This window comes from Schistocerca serialis, chromosome 5 (assembly GCF_023864345.2).
Source record: "Schistocerca serialis cubense isolate TAMUIC-IGC-003099 chromosome 5, iqSchSeri2.2, whole genome shotgun sequence".
Classification (NCBI taxonomy): domain Eukaryota; kingdom Metazoa; phylum Arthropoda; class Insecta; order Orthoptera; family Acrididae; genus Schistocerca; species Schistocerca serialis.
The window spans coordinates 511,643,828-511,663,143 of NC_064642.1; the positions used below are offsets into that span (position 1 = coordinate 511,643,828).

At 44.5% G+C, this 19,316-nt stretch overlaps 1 protein-coding gene across 1 annotated transcript in view; it reads right to left on the minus strand.

Annotated features, from left to right (window-relative positions):
- LOC126482039 (trypsin-1-like) overlaps nt 1-19,204 on the minus strand; it is a 58,873-nt gene extending 39,669 nt beyond the window's left edge. Inside the window, exons 1-2 of the mRNA XM_050106012.1 lie at nt 19,191-19,204; nt 17,223-17,364 (exon numbers count right to left, since the gene is read on the minus strand). Coding sequence (XP_049961969.1) covers nt 17,223-17,364; nt 19,191-19,204 — 156 coding nt within the window. The remainder of the gene's footprint in view (nt 1-17,222; nt 17,365-19,190) is intronic.
- Between the last annotated feature and the right edge of the window lie 112 nt (nt 19,205-19,316).

The following is a 19,316-nucleotide window of genomic DNA, read 5'->3' on the forward strand; positions in this document are numbered from 1 at the left end:
TACAGAGTGTCGAAATGTTGCCTTAGCCTGCTCGCTCACCAAGTCGGTGTACAGTCGAGCGACGACAGTTCCAGCGGCACTCGCAACCGGCATTATCTGTCCCTGTATTCACCGCCCGGCCGGAGTGGCCGAGCGGTTCTGGGCGCTATAGTCTGGAACCGCGCGACCGCTACGGTCGCAAGTTCGAATCCTGCCTCGGGCATGGATGTGTGTGATGTCCTTAGGTTAGTTGGGTTTACGCAGTACTAAGTTCTATGGGACTGATGACCTCAAAAGTTAAGTCCCATAGTGCTCAGAGCCATTTGAACCATTTTTTTTTATTCACCGACCAAGCGCCGCAGGCGTTGAACACCATCTCACAGACTGACATCTGGTACCTGTACGACACAATGCTTGCACGTCTGCATGTTTTTATTGAACATTCTGACGCTTACACTGGGTATTAATGGACTAACATCGCACGTTTGCAATAGCTTCCCTCACCCTTACATTATCCTCTGATCATGCAATGTTAATCACTTAAAATGTTACCTAGACAACTATAGTCCAGAAATCTCATTACACTGTACTAATTATTTTTTGGCGTTGTGATTTTTTTCCAGTTACTGTAGATTGCTTCGTCTCAGTAGGCAACATTTTAGGGGGAGCGAAGACAATGTTTCGTGTGTAACACTAGAAAAAATAATCGACGTTATTAACAGCCTAATATCGCTATTTTTGCATCTGGACTACGCACAGTAGAGGCTGAGTACAAAAATAACTTTCGATGAGGAGTGCCTAGGTCCTCTAATCCTACTACAAAACAACGCCTAAACAAAATAAGCCGTGTGAAAACAACACTCACCCACTCAAAACGTAGCCAGAAAAATTGGCATAACACAATTTTGAGAACGAAGTATGTGTTTTCGCGATTTTATTGGTGTGTGACGCTTAAGTTGCATATTTTCGCTATACACAAGAAAATCTGAAGTGTTAACATAGCAGTACGAAAGTAGATGGTGCTGGAGGATGACAAAGATGAAACGTTTCCAAAGAGGATGGCTCAAGACAGAGACGATATCTCAAAATAAAAATCTTTGCCATCGAAATAAAATTAAGTATAAAACATACGCAGGTTGCACGTGAGTGGACCTACAACTTAAATCTTCCCTCATCTACATAATCTATTATAACTGACTCAAATATATGAAGCCAGGTGGTTGACACAAGCATAATCAATTAAATGCTGATAAATGAGCTTTATTAGAACTAATTAAATTTATCAAAATATGTAAAAATTGGTTTATAGCATTACAAAACACCATGATCACTACTGCTGCTGTAACGTACAGCTTGAAGTGCGCTAGTCAATGAAAATTCCCAAAATGAACAATGTTCTTTCGTCAACAAATAGTTGTGCAATATCAATAGCAGTGAAACAGTATACGAGTAGCAACGCCAATACTAGGGTGTTAACTTAATGTTGTAGCTCTAAATGTTTGTCATCGCCAGCAGTTACAAAATGAAAAAAGCTTACCGGACTCTAATAACAGACATTCATATCCGACGGATACCCTCTTGGTTACCCAAACGTTACAGTGACTCCATTCTAGGGTATTAATTTTATCTTGTAGCATAAATCATTTGTAATCTTATGCTGAAAATGTTAAACATGTAGGGCAGTGATAGTTTGCAAAAAGCAATAGACATTCCAAAATAAAACAGTATTCTACAGAGAGATGAATATTGCCCCAGATAAGCATGAACACATTTCTTAGCACGTCCACCCTTACGTCACCCAGCAGTCCCGAATAGCTCTGAGTAGTTCAAATGGTTCCAGCTACTACTTCTGATCCGTTCCATCAAGTCACATTATCATGGTACAGCAAAAGTGAGGGCCACTGTCAGTTGACGAGTTGAATACCATGATCTCCTATACATTACTGGGTGGGTCGATGAAATTCATTGACAAGGCGACTGTCACGACTACATATGTATGTTTTCCTTGACTTTGTAAAATATGAAGTAGTTGTAGATCGAGTCAGTGCTCACGTACTGTCTAACAGTGGCGACGACTATGCAGATTCATACTGTTTCCAGCAAGGAGGGTCTTGTTCCAACAAAGAAAAGAGATTAATCGGCAAATTCAAAGTAGTCAAGATATGTTCCCACAATATAATTGGTATCAGCTGTTAGGGAAAACTGTATTCCATTCATTTCTTCTACGATGTAACCGTCAGTCAAAAACCTGAATAACCACCTTTTCCACCGTCGAACACAACGAGATGTGCAGGAAGAGAGTCGGTGAAGCTCTGGAAGGTACCGACAGGGATCTGGAGCCATGCCGACTCCAGAGCCATGACCATTTAGGTTGAGGATCAATAGCGTGAACATTCTGACAGAGGTGGGCCCACGGATTAAATCCAGCGAGTTTCATGGCCAGGGGAATACGTTAAACTCAACACGATGCTCTACGAACCACACGTGTACACTGCGAGCTGTGAGACACACTGCATTGTCCTGCTGGTAGATGCCATAATACCGAGAAAGAACATACTGCATGTAGGGGTGGGAATGGTCCCCAAGTATAGATGCATACTTGTGCTGTTCCATCACGCATTTGGGAACGACGCTTACTCCAGGAAAGCTGCGAAAACATTCCCAAGACCTTGTTGTTCCCTCTTTTGGGCTGGACCCTTCCGAAGATTGTTGCAAACGATTTACTTTCAGTCCGTTGGGACACAAAACGTTATTCAACTGAGAAGGCTACCTGTCACCACTCAGTGAACGTCCGTTTGTGCTACTGACACATAAATTCCAGCCTTCCTTGCCAACGAACACCAGTCAGCGTGGGTGACTGAATGAGGCTTCTGCTGCACAGCCCATACACAGCAACGTTCGCTGAGCAGTCGTTGAGGAGACACAGCAGATAGTCCCTTGTTTCACCTGGGTGGTCAGTTGCTCAACATTTCCGTAGCTATTTAGCTGTACACATCTCTGCAGCTGGCGTTCACCCCTGTCATCTACACTCCTGGAAATGGAAAAAAGAACACATTGACACCGGTGTGTCAGACCCACCATACTTGTTCCGGACACTGCGAGAGGGCTGTACAAGCAATGATCACACGCACGGCACAGCGGACACACCAGGAACCGCGGTGTTGGCCGTCGAATGGCGCTAGCTGCGCAGCATTTGTGCACCGCCGCCGCCAGTGTCAGCCAGTTTGCCGTGGCATACGGAGCTCCATCGCAGTCTTTAACACTGGTAGCATGCCGCGACAGCGTGGACGTGAACCGTATGTGCAGTTGACGGACTTTGAGCGAGGGCGTATAGTGGGCATGCGGGAGGCCGGGTGGACGTACCGCCGAATTGCTCAACACGTGGGGCGTGAGGTCTCCACAGTACATCGATGTTGTCGCCAGTGGTCGGCGGAAGGTGCACGTGCCCGTCGACCTGGGACCGGACCGCAGCGACGCACGGATGCACGCCAAGACCGTAGGATCCTACGCAGTGCCGTAGGGGACCGCACCGCCACTTCCCAGCAAATTAGGGACACTGTTGCTCCTGCGGTATCGGCGAGGACCATTCGCAACCGTCTCCATGAAGCTGGGCTACGGTCCCGCACACCGTTAGGCCGTCTTCCGCTCACGCCCCAACATCGTGCAGCCCGCCTCCAGTGGTGTCGCGACAGGCGTGAATGGAGGGACGAATGGAGACGTGTCGTCTTCAGCGATGAGAGTCGCTTCTGCCTTGGTGCCAATGATGGTCGTATGCGTGTTTGGCACCGTGCAGGTGAGCGCCACAATCAGGACTGCATACGACCGAGGCACACAGGGCCAACACCCGGCATCATGGTGTGGGGAGCGATCTCCTACACTGGCCGTACGCCACTGGTGATCGTCGAGGGGACACTGAATAGTGCACGGTACATCCAAACCGTCATCGAACCCATCGTTCTACCATTCCTAGACCGGCAAGGGAACTTGCTCTTCCAACAGGACAATGCACGTCCGCATGTATCCCGTGCCACCCAACGTGCTCTAGAAGGTGTAAGTCAACTACCCTGGCCAGCAAGATCTCCGGATCTGTCCCCCATTGAGCATGTTTGGGACTGGATGAAGCGTCGTCTCACGCGGTCTGCACGTCCAGCACGAACGCTGGTCCAACTGAGGCGCCAGGTGGAAATGGCATGGCAAGCCGTTCCACAGGACTACATCCAGCATCTCTACGATCGTCTCCATGGGAGAATAGCAGCCTGCATTGCTGCGAAAGGTGGATATACACTGTACTAGTGCCGATATTGTGCATGCTCTGTTGCCTGTGTCTATGTGCCTGTGGTTCTGTCGGTGTGATCATGTGATGTATCTGACCCCAGGAATGTGTCAATAAAGTTTCCCCTTCCTGGGACAATGAATTCACGGTGTTCTTATTTCAATTTCCAGGAGTGTATATGGCCTGCGGTGCACCACAGTTGCCTCCACAGCGATTTTGGATATCGCAGTTTTGCCATGCATAGTGCACTATAACCACAGCGGCACGCTATCAGTTTACAAACTTTGCCCTTGGCCTGAAAGCCAACGATCATGTCCTTTGGAACGTGAGATAAAGAGCTCCGTCTCCGCAGTACGACAATGATTGCGCTGTTTTTCGCACCCACCGGCGCAATCTATATATACTCCACTGCTAGTCCTGAAACTTGCCGTTTGTGAGTACTTATTACGGATTGATGTCGAATATAGACAGTGGTCACATTAATGTGATTGCACTGCGTGTGATGTCACTGTCTCGTTAAAGTAAGTGTCAGAGAGAAACAGAAGAAGCTTACTGTGGTGTAAGAATCTTAGAGATGAAATTTACTGATTGTGATGATGAAGAGGCCAATGTGGAGCTATTGGACGCAACAGTACTGCTGAGTCAGCAAGGGACAGGTAGGGAATTCCCCAGAATTTCTTATGTCTTTTGTGAATTACTGCTGAATCAAGATATCGAGGAGGACGGATTTCTGATGTCTTGTGAAACGCCTAGTTTCCAATAGCTTCAAGGAGTGTTCTAATAGGAAAAAAAACGGTAAGTCATCCTGTTGCATTATCTCTCTCATTTTCAAGCAGCATGATCTCGAAATCATGGGTTCCCTCACACTCTCTCCACATTTATTTGATAGAGAACGCAATGAGTCGCAAAGATTCTTTGCTTTATCATGAGTTAGGCACCCAACGCTACTCAAAAAATTCCAGACAGTGATTCCATAAAGGTGACAGACCGTATGTTGTGATATGATGACCATGAAAAGAGTATCTTCGAAGAAAAGTATTCTAATAGTGTGTTTGGAATAATTAAATATTTAACGATACTATTATCTGAGTCTGTTGCTCACCCCGTCAGCTGACCATAATTTGCGATGATGACATAACCCATCAGCAAGCAGTCTTCTAAACTGAAGAGCCATGATGCCAGTTATAGTTTGGCTCTTGAGTGAGTAAGAGTGTTGTTGCCTTAGTACACTACATTAATAGTCTGTTTCTTGTCTTCTCCTGATATGCTATTCATTATGATGTCAGTCTGTAAACTGACCGTTATTGTTCTATCGTGACGGATCATAATTTTCCACTGACCATTCTTTTGCTCTATCAGTCACCACTGACTATCATTCTACACCGACAATCATCCTCCATGAGTATCCTTTTCCACTGTCCATCATTCTTCATGGATCATTATTTGCCACTGAACCATTATTTCAAGTCATTATATTTGTAGTTCTTAGTGTACAGTCTTGGTGTCTCATTCATGTTGCAGTAAAGGAATTTCTCAACAAATAGCAGTTCCTGCCTCGGGCATGGATGTGTGTGACGTCCTTAGGTTAGTTAGGTTTAAGTAGTTCTAAGTCTAGGGGACATAGTGCTCAGAGCCATTTGAACTATTTTTATAAAATCTGAGCTTAATGGTAGCACTCTGTAGAATGATATTTCAGTTTGCAACTATGACTGCCTTACCTGCATAGCACTATCAACATAAAATAACAAAAATTTGTCCAGCAAGATGTAATTAATATCGTAGCACAGGGTCGCTATAATGTTTGGGTGACTTCGAAATGGCAGAAACTGTCGTGTCTTACCTATGAAAAAGATTATCTTTAATGTTCAAGATGCCATTTAATCGATAGAATCCGCAAGAGATTTTTCTGGCTAGGTTTATTTAGGAGTGCCCGTCACTATGTGTCGCACTGTTGAGAGTGCCAGAGAAGATAGGCAGTTCCTCAGAAACTACCTGGCCGACTCATACCAATTCCACCAGCCGAAACGCCTTTCCAGCGTGCAGGGACGATTTCCAACCTCTGCTAGTGGCAATAGATAGATTATTGTTTTCACTGATTTTCTGACACGCTATGCCGTTACAAAAGCCGTGAAAACAGCCGAAGCATCCGAGGTAGCCAAATACGTCGTGGAAGACATTGTATTAAAACACGGTGCCCGAAGGTCGTTAATTATGGATGGAGGGGAAGTCTTTCAATCGAATCTTGTGACAAAGATAAACCGTCGGTGCAACATTACTCATTACATGACGACTGTCTACCATCCGCAAACTAATGGGCTTACTGAACGCCTTAATAAGACCTTGACCGACATTCTACCAATGTTCGTCATTGTGCAGAGCAACTGGGATGAGGTACTACCTTTCGTGACGTTTGCCTACAACACCGCCAAGCAAGACACCGCAGGATTTACGCCATTTTTCCTGGTACATGGGCGTGTGGCGACTACGACGATGGACACTGTGTTTCCGTTACCTCCTGATGACGTGGACGACGACTACATCAGCCAGGTGTTAACCAGAGCTGAGGAACCTCGGCAGTGAGCTCGACTCCACACCCTGCAGGATAGAAAATGATCACCGAAGGTATGACGTAAGCCTGGTGACTTCGTCTGGATCTCCACTCCTGTTCGGAAGGTTGGTCTCTCTGAGAGGCTCCTCAGGCGATACTTTGGACTTTATAAGGTTGTAAGACTGTTGTCTGATGTTAGTTATGAAGTTGAAGATTTCTACCCCAACACAAGACGACGGAAGGTCAGAGATACGGTCCACGTACTTCGAATGAAGCCCTATAAGAATCCTGCAACCCAGGGTAAATTCGAAGCTCCAGCGACAAGCAACAAGCAGAAAGGTGCCGAAGAGCGTAGCGGCAAAAGAAGTTCTAAGAAGATCACCGCCAAGGCGAGAATCAGTCATCAAGAGCCGGAGTATGCACGACGGATGACTCGTTCCCGGACTAGGACGACGTAACACCGAGACGCTGTTCTCTTAAGGAGGGAGCATTGTCGCAGAAAGATCTGAGTAGCACCGTGGTTTAGCGGATATGATACTAAACTATTGCATGCAGGGTCGTGATTTCAAAACTCACCTGAACTGCACAATTTTAATTTCTATATTCAGTTCGAGTACATTCCAGAAATATCCACAAATAGCAAGAATAATTATACTCGAATGTTCTGTAGCTGTGTATATACTGTATGTCTTCGGGCAGGAGGCAGTTCACTCCGCGCTCCTGTATGTGCAAGTCCCGATTACATCTTTGTTAGGTGAAGTTAGTGTTCGCCATTCACCTAATTACACCTCCTTCAACGTGACAATATAACCAGGCAGTATCAGAGTTGTGCCGTGCAGCATCTCAGCTGTTCTAGACTACTTTCTTGTCCCACACTGCAACATAGTCCAAGGAGAAATGTTTGAATGATGTTACTCTACTTATTTTTACCATGCGGTCTGATGGCTGCTTTCAAAGTTCGGCGGAATCTCTTTGTTCTTCCATCTAATTGTGAATGATGTGCCATTGTTCGTGTTAACTTAGAACCACAAATCTGAGCTCATGCACGCAACATGCTCTGACTGGAACTGTGTTCCTTGGTCAGTCGCTGTTTGTTTAGGTACTCCAAATCCAGTGATCAGTGAGTTTTAAAGCGCTGGTGCCACTTCTGCTCGAACACTACGTAGTTACTGAATTATTCAATGACTGTTAAACAGTCTATCAGTTCATCAAAGGAAGGCAGTGAGCCGATCAAAACGATGTGAACAGCATTAAATCGTCCAACTGTAGCAAGGTGATTGCACACGAGGTGAGCGGGAACGATCGATAACGTGAATTCACCGGAACAGGAAATGGAAAAAAAGTTGTGGCAGAACTGTCAGACGAAGTACATACCCCACTGTCGCATGAAAACAAAATGGGCCCAAATTTAAGTATGCCTGTCACTGGAACGCATTATTGAAGTATACATTTCTGCGACGGAATGGAAGATCTTGTAAATCGAATTCGTTTGTGCTACATTACGAAGAAAAAAATCACGTTTCTCCCTTCTACGGCTGAGTTACGTCTGTCCACATAGTGAACTAAGACCACAGAATGAAACGATTTTTGTTAAAGAAGATTTCTGTAACTCCGATGTCGCACCTGCTGGAATATCAGGAGAAAAGATGGATGGTCAGGGCCGCGCAACTGACTATTCGCCCTTTTTACCAAGTGCACAGAACTACCCCTCTGGGATTTAGAGGGTTGACTTATACTATTATTCATTAGGAACTGGAAATGTTTTTTAGCTAAATTTATTTTATTTGGATCAAACATGAGGGACTTCGATGGCACGGGAGAACCGCTGCTGGTTGCAGTATAACGTTAGCATCATATTTGCTTTCCCTCGGAGTAAGGACGAGCCTTTCCATAACATTTTTTAATTAGCTTAGTATATTTACAGTTACTATGGAGTGAACTAACAGAATCATACAGACCAGTTTCAGCTTATCCATGTTCTATAAAATCGTCCTCAAGCTAGGACATTATACACTACTGGCTAATAGAAGTGCTACACCACGAAGGTGTGGCCAAGCAATTCTAGGCACTTCAGCCTGGAACCGCGCGACCGCTACGGTCTGCCTCGGGCATGGATGTGTGTGATGTCCTTAAGTTAGTTAGGATTAAGTAGTTCTAAGTTCTAGGGGACTGATGACCTCAGAGTTAAATTCCCATAGTGCTCAGAGCCATTTGAACCATTTTTGAACACCACGAAGATGACGTAATACAGACGCGAATTTTAACCGACAGGAAGACGATGCTGTGATATGAAAATGATTAGCTTTTCAGAGCATTCACACAAGGTTGGCGCCGGTGGTGACACCTACAACGTGCTGACATGAGGAAAGTTTCCAACTCATTTCTCATACACCAACAGCAGTTGACCGGCGTTGCCTGGTGAAACGTCGTTGTGTAAGGAGGAGAATGCGCACCATCACGTTTCCGACTTTGATAAAGGTCGGATTGTAGCCTATGGCGATTGCGGTTTATCGTATCACGACAATACTGCTCGCGTTGGTCGAGATCCAATGACTGTAATACGGAACGCCGCGCTGGATCCCAATGACCTCGTATCACTAGCAGTCGAGATGACAGACATATTATCCGCATGGCTGTAACGGATCGTGCAGCCACGTCTCGATCCCTGCGTCACCAGATGGGGACGTTTGCAAGACAACAACCGTCTGCACGAACAGTTCGGCGACGTTTACAGCAGCATGGACTATCAGCTCGGAGACCATGGCTGCGGTTACCCTTGACGCTGCATCACAGACAGGAGCGCCTGCGATGGTGTACTCAACGACGAACCTGGGTGCACGAATGAGAAAACGTAATTTTTTCGGATGAATCCAGGTTCTGTTTACAGTGTTTGGCGACATCGCGGTGAACGCAAATTGGAAGCGTGTATTCGTTATAGCCATACTGCCGTATCACCCTGCGTGATGGCATGGGGAGCCATTGGTTACACGTCTCGGTCTCCTCTTGTTCGCATTGACGGGACTTTGAACAGTAGACGTTACATTTCAGATGTGTTCGACCCGTGGCTCTACCCTTCATTCGATCCCTGCGAAACCCTGCATTTCAGCAGGATAATGCACGACCGCATGTTGCAGGTCCTGTACGGGCCTTTCTGGATACAGAAAATGTTCGACTGCTGCCCTGGCCAGCACATTCTCCAGATCTCTTACCAATTGAAAACGTCTTGTCAATGGTGGCCGAGCAACTGGCTAGTCACAATACACCAGTCACTACCCTTGATGAACTGTGGTATCGTGTTGAAGTTGCATGGGCAGCTGTACCCGTACACGCCATCCAGGCTCTGTTTGACTCAATTCCCAGGCGTATCAAGGCCGTTATTTCGGCCATAGGTGGTTGTTCTGGGTACTGATTTCTCAGTATTAATGCACCCAAATCGCGTGAAAATGTAATCACATGTCAGTTCTAGTATAATATATTTGTCTAATCAACACCCGTTTATCATCTGCATTTCTCCTTGGTGTAGCAATTTTAATGGTCAGTAGTGTACATACACACGCATTAACTTCCTGTGCCCTCGACCCGGTCATCGTATTACTTTCGTAACACATTTCTGCCAATCACATGGAAGAAAACGATTTCTCAATTTGCTCATGCGCGTTCCTATCTGACATTCTCACAGCCTAGCTGCCGGCGCAACCTCAGTTTATCTGAGAGCCTGCGGCACACAGAACGTTGGATGGGGTGTGGAGGCACTCTTCTGACGTTTGAGCCAAGTAAGCTATTGACATGGTACACACGTACCGGTTATTTTAAATTTTATGTGAGTCTTTTGCCCTTTTGGGCATTCTGTATTAATGTTGTACCATGCCCAAATAGGCAGTTTGTAGTTTTAGTGTGTTCCGAAGAAGGCGTGGTTATCCGTGCCGAAACCTAAGTCAACATCCGGTTTCTATTTGCAGTCGAGGTGGATTCGGTATAACCATTAAATTATTTACGATTGCTGACGTGCTGCAATGTTAAAAGTTCTGATATATATATATATATATATATATATATATATGGTGTTACAAAAAGGTACGGCCAAACTTTCAGGGAACATTCCTCACACACAAATAAAGAAAAGATGTTATGTGGTCATGTGTCCGGAAACGCTTAATTTCCATGTTAGAGCTCATTTTAGTTTCGTCAGTATGTACTGTACTTCCTCGATTCACCGCCAGTTGGCCCAATTGAAGGAAGGTAATGTTGACTTCGGTGCTTGTATTGACATGCGACTCATTGCTCTGCAGTACTAGCATCAAGCACATCAGTACGTAGCATCAACAGGTTAGTGTTCATCACGGACGTGGTTTGCAGTCAGTGCAATGTTTACAAATGCGGAGTTGGCAGATGCCCATTTGATGTATGGATTAGCACGGGGCAATAGCCGTGGCACGGTACGTTTGTATCGAGACAGATTTCCAGAACGAAGGTGTCCCGACAGGAAGACGTTCGAAGCAATTGATCGGCGTCTTAGGGAGCACGGAACATTCCAGCCTATGACTCGCGACTGGGGAAGACCTAGAACGACGAGGACACCTGCAATGGACGAGGCAATTCTTCGTGTAGTTGACGATAACCCTAATGTCAGCGTCAGAGAAGTTGTTGCTGTACAAGGTAACGTTGACCACGTCACTGTATGGAGAGTGCTACGGGAGAACCAGTTGTTTCCGTACCATGTACAGCGTGTGCAGGCACTATCAGCAGCTGATTGGCCTCCACGGGTACACTGCTGCGAATGGTTCATCCAACAATGTGTCAATCCTCATTTCAGTGCATATGTTCTCTTTACGGGTGAGGCTTCATTCCAACGTGATCAAATTGTAAATTTTCGCAATCAACATGTGTGGGCTGACGAGAATCCGCACGCAATTGTGCAATCACGTCATCAACACAGATTTTCTGTGAACGTTTGGGCAGGCATTGTTGGTGATGTCTTGATTGGGCCCCATGTTCTTCCACCTACGCTCAATGGAGCACGTTATCATGATTTCATAAGCGATACTCTACCTGTGCTGCTAGAACATGTGCCTTTACAAGTACGACACAACACGTGGTTCATGCACGATGGAGCTCCTGCACATTTCAGTCGAAGTGTTTGTACGCTTCTCAACAACAGATTCGGTGACCGATGGATTGGTAGAGGTGGACCAATTCCATGGCCTCCACGCTCTCCTGACCTCAACCCTCTTGACTTTCATTTATGGGGGCATTTGAAAGCTCTTGTTTACGCAACCGCGGTACCAAATTTAGAGACTTTTCGTGCTCGTATTGTGGACGGCTGTGATACAATACGCCATTCTCCAGGGCTGCATCAGCGCATCAGGGATTCCATGCGACGGAGGGTGGATGCATGTATCCTCGCTAACGGAGGACAATTTGAACATTTCCTGAACAAAGTGTTTGAAGTCACGCTGGTACGTTCTGTTGCTGTGTGTTTCCATTCCATGATTAATGTGATTTGAAGAGAAGTAATAAAATGAGCTCTAACATGGAAAGTAAGCGTTTCCGGACACACGTGCACATAACATATTTTCTTTCTTTGTGTGTGAGGAATGTTTCCTGAAAGTTTGGCCGTACCTTTTTGTAACATCCTGTATATATATATATATATATATATATATATATATATATATATATATATATATATTCAGGGTGGTCCATTGATCGTGACTGGACCAAATGTCTCACGAAATAAGAGTCAAACGAAAAAACTACAAAGAACGCAACCGTAACTTGAAGGGGGAAACCAGGTGGCGCTATGGTTGGCCCGCTAGATGGCGCTGCCATAGGTGAAACGGATATCAACTGGTTTTTTTTTTAATAAGAACCCCCATATTTTATTACATATTCGTGTAGTACATAAAGAAATATGAATGTTTTAGTTGGACCACTCTTTCTCGCTTTGTGCGATACGGCGCTGTAATAGTCACAAACGTGTAAGTACGTGGTATCACGTAACATTCTGCCAGTGAGGACGGTATTGGCTTCGTGATACATTACCCGTGTTAAAATGGACCGTTTACCAATTGCGGAAAAGGTCGATATCGTGTTGAAGTATGGCTATCGTGATTAAAACGCCCAACGGGCGTGTGCTATGTATGCTGCTCGGTATCCTGGACAACATCATCCAAGTATCCGGTCCGTTCTACGGATAGTTACGTTATTTAAGGAAACAGGAAGTATTCAGCCACATGTGAAACGTCAACCACGACCTGCAACAAATTGTGATGCCCAAGTAGGTGTTTTAGCTGCTGTCGCGGCTAATCCGCACATTAGTAGCAGACAAATTGCGCGAGAATCGGGAATCTCGAAAACGTCGGTGTTGAGAATGCTACATCAACATTGATTGCACCCGTACCATATTTCTATGCACCAGGAATTGGATGGCGACGACTTTGAACGTCGTGTACAGCTCTGCCACTGGGCACAAGAGAAATTACGGGACGATGACAGATTTTTTGCACGCGTCCTATTTAGCGACGAAGTATCAAATTCACCAACAGCGGTAACGTAAACCGGCATAATATGCACTATTGGGCAACGGAAAATCCACTTTGGCTGCGACAAGTAGAACATCAGCGACTTTGGCGGGTTAATATATGGTGCGGCATTATGGGAGGATGGATAATTGGCCCCCATTTTATGGATGGCAATCTAAATGGTGTAATGTATGCTGAATTCCTGCGTAATGTTCTACCGATGTTACTACAACATGTTTCACTGCATGACAGAACGGCGACTTACTTCCAACATTATGGATGTCCGGAACATATCTCGCGTGCGGTTCAAGCGGTATTGAATAGCATATTTCATGACAGGTGGATTGGTCGTCGAAGCACCATACAATGGCCCGCGCGTTCACCGGATTTCTTTCTGTGGGGAAAGTTGAAGGATATTTGCTATCCCGATCCACCGACAACTCCTGACAACATGCGTCAGCACATTGTCAATGCATGTGCGAACATTACGGAAGGCGAAATACTCCCTGTTGAGAGGAATGTCGTTACACGTATTGCCAAATGCGTTGAGGTTGACGGAAATCATTTTGAGCATTTATTACATTAATGTGGTATTTACAGGTAATCACGTTGTAACAGCATGCGTTCTCAAAAATAATAAGTTTACAAGGGTACATGTATCACATTGGAAAACCGAAATAAAATGTTCAAACGTACCTACGCTCTGTATTTTAATTTAAAAAACCTACCTGTTACCAACACTTCGTCTAAAATTGTGAGCCATATGTTTGTGACTATTACAGCGGCATCTACCACAAAGCGAATAAAGTGGTCCAACTAAAACATTCATATTTCTTTACGTACTACACGAATATGCAATAAAAGTGGAGGTTCCTATTTAAAAAAACGCAGGTGGTATCCGTTTGACCTATGGTAGCGCCATCTAGCGGGACTACCATAGAGCCATCTGGTTTCCCCATTCAAGTTTCGTTCTTTGTAGTTTTTTGTTTGACGCTTATTTCGTGAGATATTTGGCACGGTCTCGATCAGTGGACCACCCTGTATAACTTCACTTTTGGGCAGACCAATTTCCCATTTGGTTACAACAGCCTTAGCCATGGCTGCCCACAACAGCCACGCTCAGGCTCAGTAAATGGCGCAGAATCTAACTTGTCTGCAACTTATAAAGACAATCCAGTTTACAAAAGCTCTCAAAATGGAAATACCAAAACACATTAGTCATGCACACGCTTGGGGGGGGGGGGGAGGGGGGTTCATTCACATTTAATAACATTAACATTTCCAAAATATATAAAAAAACAAATTTTACAAATTTCTGCCAGTTAACTTATGGCACACACACACGCTCGCAAGGTAGGACTTGCGAGCCTATACAACATTCTCCTTTCAAGGCAACAATTTCTACCCGTAATGAAATGGCAAACTTTTGCATGGCAAGAAAACACACTAATACCCAACTACCTGTATAAAACACATAAGCACGTTGAGTAAAAGCCTTAAAAGGTACTGAACTGAAAAAACACACAACAATTTTTGCTGACTAGAAACAATATAAAAAAATCCACTATGGCGTACATTAACAACCTTGCTTGGTTATAACCAAATATACATAAAGACAAATTTACGTAAATTACAGCTTCCACATGAGCAGGAATTCGTTATGCAATTGACTTGTTCTTACCACGAGGCAAAAGGAACTTTTCTTCTTTCTTAGCGTACCTTTTACACGTGAGTCTACTAATATTAGTTATGGCAGGCGAGAGAATGGATCAGGTGTTAGTGCCTTGCATTTTAAACAGTAAAGCCATTAGAGTTTCACAGACATGGCAGAGGCTAACAGTTGAATAACCTGTAGGTAAGCTAGGAGGGGAAAGAAGTAATCCGATCCACAGATTTACTCTGACTCCCCCCCCCCTCCCTCCCTTTCGTCATCAAAAGGGGACAAACGCACCACCATTTCTAATATCACCACCTTCCCGCGGGTGGGCAGATGTGAATGAATGGCAGGATACCCCCAAAATATACGGCTGGTATAATTAACAAGAATAAGTAAATGGAATTCAATTAAACTTCATAAAATCTGTTAGCAGTCAATAGTCAACTTCTGGTGCGCTACGACTCGTAGGAATGAACCAGCGCAGCACCTACAATTGCTCTGCCGAGCCGCCCGCTGCCAACCGTTTCAACGGAGGCAGGAAGGCGCACCGATTTTCAGAACCTCCACGCCGGTCAACAGCATACGGCCGAACTGCAAATTAGGCCCCTCGCGGACACACGCTCAGGAAGATTCCTTTCGCGACGAGCAGTTAACGCCCCATACCACGGAGCCGCTGCTCGCGTCGCTTACGCTGATGCCGCGGTCTGCGTGCTCTACCCCTAGCACCGGCAGAGAAGTCGCTTCTTGATGCCCCGACTGCCAACTCTCCACGAGAGCCCATACAGCCACTTCTTAAACCGACGCGAACAGTCCACTTTTCCCCTTTCCCGCTAGAGGGAGACACCGAAGCCTTCAATTGCGACAACGTCGCCACAGCAAGAAAACGGAGGACGACTGATTCACGCTACGCGCTGCGGCGCGCTCTTCAAAGCTTACTTTACTACTACTCACTATTGTTAGTGAAATATATTTCAGGACTTAGAATGTCTTCCTCCTCTTACAGTCTTATGGCTGAGCAATTTTTATCCCATAACACTGTTGGGGTTGGGTTGTTTGAGGGAAGAGACCAAACTGCGAGGTCATCAGTCCCATCGGATTAGCGAAGGACGGGGCAGGAAGTCGGCCATGCCCTTACAAAGGAACGATCCCGGCATTTACCTGGAGCGATTTAGGGAAAACACGGAAAGCCTAAATCAGGATGGCCGGACGCGGGATTGAACCGTCGTCCTCCCGACTGCAAGTCCAGTAAGCTAAACACTGCACCACCTCACTCGGTCCCGTAACTCTGCCTTCCAGTGCTTCACCTACTGTAGGTTTCAATCGCTCGTGGTTATTAGATTTCCGTCTCCCTTTACAATCTAAATTTCCCACTCATTTCCCTCAGAACTTCGTCTGCCCCGCCATCATGACGTTAATACGTATACCTGTGTGATTCATAGCGTTGGTTTCGTTTCTATTGTGATGAGAGTAATTGTGTGACTAAATTGTTCGCAGATCCTCACTCTTTGCTCTGTCTCTCTTATCTTAAGGAGTCCTCCTCCCGCTATACCGTTCTGCTGTTACCCTCTATTCACCTGTACAGGTATTTTTACTTTATTTCCATTTCATTTCAACTGATGCCTACTACGTACATCGAGAATCATCCTTTGAATTTACCTTTTCAGATAGTCTGATATTCCTACCGTGATACGATTTTGGATATTCCACTCTCCGATTCGTAGCATCTTACCCTATCTTGGTTTTCAACCTTGATCTGATGAGTATCATCCTCTTGGAGGTCTGTTCCTGGAGTCAGAGTGGCAGGCTACTCTGGAATCGTTAGGCAATGGAGAGATATAACTTTTTCAATGGATACACTTTTTATGTAACTTTTATACTGTGGCTTTTTTGCCATTTGCGTCCTCTTACGTTGCTCAGTGTTTATTCTTCCGCCTCTCGGGTGAGTTCCCCAGTCAAAGGGCAAGATAGTGCTTTGCACATGTATCCGTTCCTCGCTCTCTTTCGATAAGCTGGTTGGCAGTTGCTGCTAGCTCCCTATACCAGATCCCTTCGGCTGCCACAGTTGGCCATTATTCAGTGGCAGGAATGAAACAAAATACCTTTGATTTAATAGTCAAACACAGTGATACCTCCACTACAGTGTCTGGGCAGTATCTGTTCAACCTAAGCACACCTACTTTACGACAGTAGAGGGCGTCATGTGCCACAGAAACAAGACAAGGGTAACGCAAATGAAAATCGTACCTTGAGCAGGCAGATGTCGTTCCAGTAGGACCATTCATCAAAGTTCTCGTGAAAGATGGTTGCGTTCACTCCCACCATCACACCAGTTTCGGGACCATACGTGGTGGAGCCTGCATGGACAAACAAGGTCTCCAGGGTGGCTCTGAAACAAAAAGAAACAGCCTGCATTACTGTGCAGCTACTGAAACGGTTGAGATGTATTCTGTATGACAGCAACGCGGTCGCTAATTGTCGTCTTAAGTGGTGTATCACACTAAGCCCAGGAACGTAGAGTAGTTTCTTGACTGTTCTCCACACCTGTCACAGGAATTCAAACCCTACTTGGAACCAGTTTAGTATTTATATTATCCTGGAAAGTATCCTTTAAAAAGAGGACTGTTTAAGCATGACTCAAGAGACTGTAAATCAGACATTAATATTGCTAATTATCTGATATATGGCGACATCATTCTGGAAATATTTCTTCCATCTTCATTCCTTCCTCAGTTATGAAACTAATTTGCGTATTTAATTAAAGGATGATGATCGATTGCTGCAGAGAATTAGAAAGAATCAGCAATAGCAACTTCCTCATCATCATAAGGCTATTTGTGCTAACCGTGTCCAAGCAATTCCCCCTGCCAGCACATGTGAAGCTGCAGCATAGTTAAAATACACGTGTTTCATAACAGTTCACACAGGAAATTGAACTGGACGAGTCAAGTGATTTGTTTTATAAACGCCGGTGGCGTCCACCTAAACCTATTTCCAACGGGTATTCTGCTTTTTATTGTTATAGGGATCTGATTTGACAATAGGTCTTCAATATTCAGAGACGTTACATCATGTCATGTTTATATGAGCATGATAGAGCACGATTATGAACGTAAGCGGTCGAACTCTCTTGAAACAAAAAATTAAATTATGCTAGACGATTTGTCCGACAGTCTCACCTACAGTTTTGTACAGACTTCCTCTCCTGTGATACACATAGAAGACGTAGTACAGCATATAGATAATGAGACACATAAATCAGTCAGGAAAGATACAGCAAAACTTAATGCCATTAAGGAAAATCAATGGATTGGACATTTTCAAGAGTGACTATGCATATAGGATGAAGCTGGGTACGATGTACATTCGAGGGAAACGAATCTGTAAATATCGACAGGATAATAGTGGATGAACTACAAAATATTGAAAATTGAAAATGTGAAAGCTGCAGGATTAGATGGAATAAATTCAGACCTACTGAAATATGCAGGAAGTTACTTTTATCAAAGAGTCTTCTACTTTATCAGTCGGTGCTAGCAAAACTGCAAATTCTCGTATTTGTGGAACACAGCGGACGTTATCTCCCTTTGCTAAATGGGCTATAGAACAGAATCTGGCTACTGCGGCATGAGTTGACTGAACAAGGCATATAAGATCTACTCAAAAATGCCCAACAATTAAAGAACAGTCCTAATTGAGACACTTCTTCAAGAATATCAGTGATGACTTAGGGGAAAACTTACTTGTAATGGTAATATCTGTAAACTAAAGCGACCCGCAGAAAAATTTTTACCCGGCTTTCTGAAAAGCTTTCGTTCGAGTCGATCGAAACAAATTATGGAAAATAATGAATGACCATGGCCAGCGACCGCATTTCGTACGTGAAATCAAAAGCTAATTTTATAAAATAATTTATGGCAAGAAATTCAGGAGACAAAAGGACAAATGAGTTAAAAGGAATCGAGGAATGAAGCAGGAGGGTTTCTTTTCTCACATTAATTTTGACGTCTATAATAACGATATCCTGAAGTATTGGAAATCTGGGAATTATCAAGGAATTAAATTGAATAAACGCTCTTAACTAGGAGCTTCACTATTCAGAGATGATAAAAGAATATTAAAAGAAAATGCAAACGACCTCTAGTTAGCAGAACAGTGGCCAAACCTGGTGTATACTAATACAATCTAAATACACAATATGTTCGAAAATCTTACATGAGAGTACCCATGGGGTACTTTTACGCAGAACACTTTTCTTGGAAACTGTTCCTGCCAGAGCGCTACTGACAATGTAAGATTAGTAGGTCTACTGCCATGTGATGAGAGGTCTCACAAAAATCC